This window comes from Python bivittatus, unplaced genomic scaffold (assembly GCF_059951505.1).
Source record: "Python bivittatus isolate LINGU-HERP-01145 unplaced genomic scaffold, Pbiv_v1 ctg000310_np1212, whole genome shotgun sequence".
Taxonomy (NCBI): domain Eukaryota; kingdom Metazoa; phylum Chordata; class Lepidosauria; order Squamata; family Pythonidae; genus Python; species Python bivittatus.
This window is the reverse complement of record NW_028277054.1, coordinates 13122227-13127149: the sequence shown is the minus strand read 5'-3', so window position 1 is coordinate 13127149 and position 4923 is coordinate 13122227. Positions and strand designations below refer to the sequence as shown.

Below are 4923 nucleotides of genomic sequence, written 5' to 3'. Positions count from 1 at the left end.
ATCCCAATATACAAAAAAGGTGACCATAGCCACCCAGAGAACTATAGACCAATTAGTCTAATTAATATTACAGCTAACATTTATGCAAAACATCTAGCTAATAAATTAGAGGACTGGGTCATCGATAACAATCTCCTTGCAGAGGAACAGGCAGGGTTCAGAGCTGAGCAGGCTCATCAGAGGAGGTTAAACCAACAGTTTTTAACTCTGAGTCATTGAATAAGTCACAACTGACTGGAATGACACATTCTGACAAGCCATGGTTTATAAATCTCAATCATTCTGAGCCAAAACCAAGTAGCCACAGTATGAAGTGCTATGATGAGTGAATTAGTCAGTGTCCTAGGCCAATTTTGCCCCCCAAATTATAACATTATATTAAATGGTACTAAGTGAACAAAACAGATTTGACTTTCAGCAAGTATCAGTTGACGCCACACTAGAAGAGACCATCATAGGGCATCTCACCGACACTCTTAAAACCAGGAAGCCAAAGAAAGGAGTTGGAGTGGAATATTTCATGGCCAGTAGCTCTCATATTGTCCCTGTCTCTCCTATGGCTTTTATTTAATACAAATTCTTATATACCCTTCCTTACCATTAAAAATGATCCCAGAATAATTACAGTAGTCCATAATATCCAGCAAAGGGCAAGTTCAAACAGAAGCCAGTGAACAAAAATGTCTACCATCCAACTGTAGGCTCATTATTAATCCAAAAATTAATGGTGGAAAAAAATATCCTGTGCCAAAGATATTAATCCCCAAATCAACCAGCATCCCTAGTAGTCTATTCTCCAAGGGAGGCTTGTTCCACTACCAACTTATTACAGGTTCCAGAAGCCCAGGCTTCTGAAGGGTTAACTAATGCTCTGCAGACGTTTTTGAGGATGTCCTTCAGTTTTCTCTTGGTGGTATTTTTGAGCTTTTTTTAACCATTGAAGTCCGAGGAGGGTACTACTGATTTTCTTGCTTTCTATGGTAGATGTTTCCATCACTCTGCAACCTTCCTCACTGCCTGAACTTCCCAGGCATCATATCCAAGGAAAGCGGGTCAAGATTCGATGACGGCTTGTTGAACCTCTTGCTCACAGTATGGCTTATCTCTAAATGTGCTGGCCTGAGGGACACACATAAGATGCTGTGACATTTGTTTAGGCAGGTGAGAGAAAGGATTATGTGGGATGTCCACGTGAATGCCTAGTTCACAAACACCCATTGGCATGTGCCTGTTTCTTCTGCAGAAACCCTCGACATTCCTACTGTTGTTTGCTCCCTTGCTCGCAGCTTGTCCCTCTTCTAAGAATCATGAACGCTTTCTGTAACCCCAATGCCCTCTAGAGATCACCTAGATGTGTTTGGGAGTGGTGGAGACAGTAGTCTTGGGATCGCGGGAAGACAACTCTAAGAGGACAACACTTCAGGTCAAGGAGGACAGGAGGTTCCGCGTGCGGTGGCCGGGAGAACCGCCCCAGCCACACAGTCACCTTTGCTGCTTCTTCCTCCTCCTCCTCCTCCTCTGCCACCGTAACAGTAGATGCTGAGCTCAGTTCCTACACAGGCCCAGTGACCCGCGTGTCAGAAGCCATCTACGCACCTCCACACGCATCCTCCGCATCCTCCGCCGCTGAGCCCTGGATACTTAAGGGGTCCACGGGGAGCCGCCGCCTCCCGCCAAGCGCTCTGAAAGGCGACCGCGTGGGCGAAGCGCGAGCGGAGCGAGGAGGAAGCCCTCCAAAGGCGCCTACACCGCAAACGACCCAGCTGCGCCGGTCCCTCCCCCCTCGCAGTTTTATGAATGGAATTCTCCAGCCGGAGCCGGATTACTATGCCGCCCGGCGCTCCAGCGCGCGCTTGTCCTCCTTCGTCACCTGATTGGCTCCCGCCGCCATTGACGTCACCCGAGCGAACGCCGAGCGAAGGGAGGAGCCGCCCGGCCAGAGCCCTTAAGTATGAGTCACCCTCAAAAGGGGGCTCGTTCACTATAACTCCGCGCGTCCCCCCCTCCCCAACTGTCGGCCAGCCTGACTCCGTCGCTGCAGCTAGACCGGGCTCCTCCATCTTCGCAGCCCACCTGATAGCTCCAGCCACATCTGCATTGAGAGAGGCGGATTCCTTCTACCTGCAGCCATCCAATCGGACGCACGGATCGACCCCGCTGCTATCCGCCCCCTCCCCAGCCGAGGCTTCCTCCCCGCTGAATGTGCAGTTGGACCCTCTTCCAAGGTGAGTGCCGCCACCTCCCTCTTGCCTTCGTTATCTGACAGCCCAGGAGAACCTTCTGTGCACCTTTGCAAGATACCAGAGCTTAGCTCTCCATCTAGACCCATTAACACACGCGCGCAGACAACATAACACAAGTCTAGACGCTTATTTTTAAAGACATTTTCAGCTGTGCAATCCTAAACTTGTTAAGTTGGCTGCGAGTCAGTAGGCTTTATTTAGGATTGCACCGTTACACATCATAATTGGAGAAGACCAAGAGAGACTTGGATGGTGGAACACCTTTCAGATCCCTCTGCCTGATACTGATCAACCTCCACAAATCCAAAGCATTACCCAATAGATCACCATCAAGTCTTTTCTCAGGAAACAAACCAGAATTGAACTCTTGAAGGATGGGTCCCCTAATTTGATGCCTTTCTGATGTACCTAAGACTACAGGCTCCCTAATTCCCATCCAGGGTGGCTGTTAGTGGTGTTAGTGGCTGTTAGTGGTATTTCACCTGGTGGTGAAATATGGTGTTCCGTACATGTAGAGAGCAGCAAGCTGGAGAAAGTTAATTAAAGATGTCCATTTATATAGATCTATTCCTACACTTTAATGCATTCATCCACATGATGATTTAACAGACACAGGCAGGATAAAAACAATTGTTTTTTAAAAAAGGAGGACATAAGCATGGTTCAGCTTGCTCCCTTGACTTTTCATAATGACTACCAGCTCTTTAGCAGAAAGGCAGAGGAGGTTTAGAAGTTGGATGCCTGCTGTACAACGTTATTTTGATGTGTTGCACGCTGTATGGAGCCACATCTTCCCTGTAAACGTCTTTAAATGCCATGACTGAAAAGAGCTAAGTTACATCCTGTGTCAGGCGAGCAAGAGAGAAAGCTTGGCAGGCAGGCAGGCCTGTCCAGGAACAAAAAAATATATATACATGTCACCTACGTTGACAAGAGACAACAGGGAGATTGGATTGTTCCCTTTGATCTTGATGGTTTGTTTGAGGAACCAAAAAGGAGACAGGGAAGGTGGCAAACAATGGCAGGCCCAAGCCAGAAATATCCCATCCAGAAGGCATTGATAACAAGAACACAACCATCACAGACAAGCTATGCCTACAAAATTAGTCACCTTTCATTGTTTTAGGCAACTTCTGGGCTTAAAGGTAGCTGGTTTGCCTCCACCTTGACTTCCAACACTAGAAAGCGTAGTGCCAGTTCAGGGACTCCTTCCCTTCCACACACACACACACACACACACACACACACACGCCCGCCCAAATGCTTACAAGTACCTGCTGCTCCACTTCAAATCTGAGTTGGAACTGAGTTGGCTTTTCACCTGCCGTTTCAGATCACCGGCAGAGAGCATGAAAGAGGAAGTGCCCACAAACAGCACCAAGCTCCAGCCAGGCTGGTTTGTGCCTACTAATGGGAGCGCCAGCAAATCCTTCTATTTCTCAGAGACTCCTCCTGCTCTTCCCTTAAATCCTTGGGACGTCGTACTGTGTGTTTCCGGGACAATCATCTCCTGCGAGAATGCCATTGTGGTGGCCATCATCTTTTACACCCCAGCTTTCCGGACTCCGATGTTCCTGCTGATCGGGAGCTTAGCTACTGCTGATCTCTTGGCTGGCTTGGGCCTGATCTTTCACTTTGCGCTTGTTTATTGCGTCAGGTCGCAGACGGTGAGCCTCCTCACAATGGGCCTTCTGGTGACCTCGTTCACAGCCAGCGTGGGCAGCCTTCTGGCCATCACCATAGACCGCTACTTGTCTCTCTATAATGCACTGACCTACTACTCAGAGAGGACCGTCACCCGGACCTACGTCATCCTCATCCTCACTTGGGGGGTCTCCATCTGCTTTGGACTGCTGCCCGTGATGGGCTGGAATTGCTTGAAAGACAACTCCACCTGCAGCATCATCAAACCGTTGAACAAGGACCACCTCATCATCCTGTCTATTTCCTTCTTCATGGTCTTTGCTGTCATGTTGCAGCTGTACGTACAGATCTGCAAGATTGTCTGTCGGCACGCCCAGCAGATTGCCCTCCAGAGACACTTCTTGACCACCTCGCACTATGTCACCACTCGGAAAGGAATCTCCACTTTGACTCTCATCCTGGGGACTTTTGCCTCCTGCTGGTTACCCTTTGCTGTTTACTGTCTCCTGGGAGATTACACCTACCCTGCCATCTATACCTATATGACTGTGCTCCCTGCAACCTATAATTCCATGATCAATCCAGTGATCTATGCCTTCCGGAACCAGGAAATACAGAAAGTCTTATGGGCTATATGCTGTGGGTGTATCTCTTCCACAATGCCTTTCCAATCCAGATCTCCCAGCGACGTCTGAATCCTCCATCTCTTGCTCCCTCTCTCTGCTCAAAGAGCCCTTTTTCCTTTTTCCCAGTCCCTTGCTGCTGAAGAGAACTCAAATGTGCAGAACTTCTAATTTCCTTTCCTTCCCCTCACCAATGTAAGTGACAAGGCTGTCCTATCTTTTATTTATTTATTTTGACTTCAGGAAGAAGAGAAATCGTTTATTTTTTTAACCATGCATTTTTTAAAAGAAAGAAAAAAAAGGTGTTTCTGCTTTTGTGTGTGTGCGCATGTGTGTGTGTGTGTTGGTTACATGTCAGATCTGATACAAATATTTTGTCTGAAATATTGATAGTGCATTATTTTCTTAAAAAG

General features: G+C 47.8%; 1 protein-coding gene across 1 annotated transcript; it reads left to right on the top strand.

Annotated features, from left to right (window-relative positions):
* The first annotated feature begins 2089 nt into the window (after nucleotides 1–2089).
* Nucleotides 2090–4582, top strand: GPR3 (G protein-coupled receptor 3). Its single transcript, XM_007435519.2, has 2 exons — nucleotides 2090–2225; nucleotides 3577–4582. The coding sequence occupies exon 2, from the start codon at nucleotides 3593–3595 to the stop codon at nucleotides 4580–4582; it is 990 nt and encodes a 329-aa protein (XP_007435581.1). The 5' UTR covers nucleotides 2090–2225; nucleotides 3577–3592.
* Nucleotides 4583–4923: the final 341 nt, after the last annotated feature.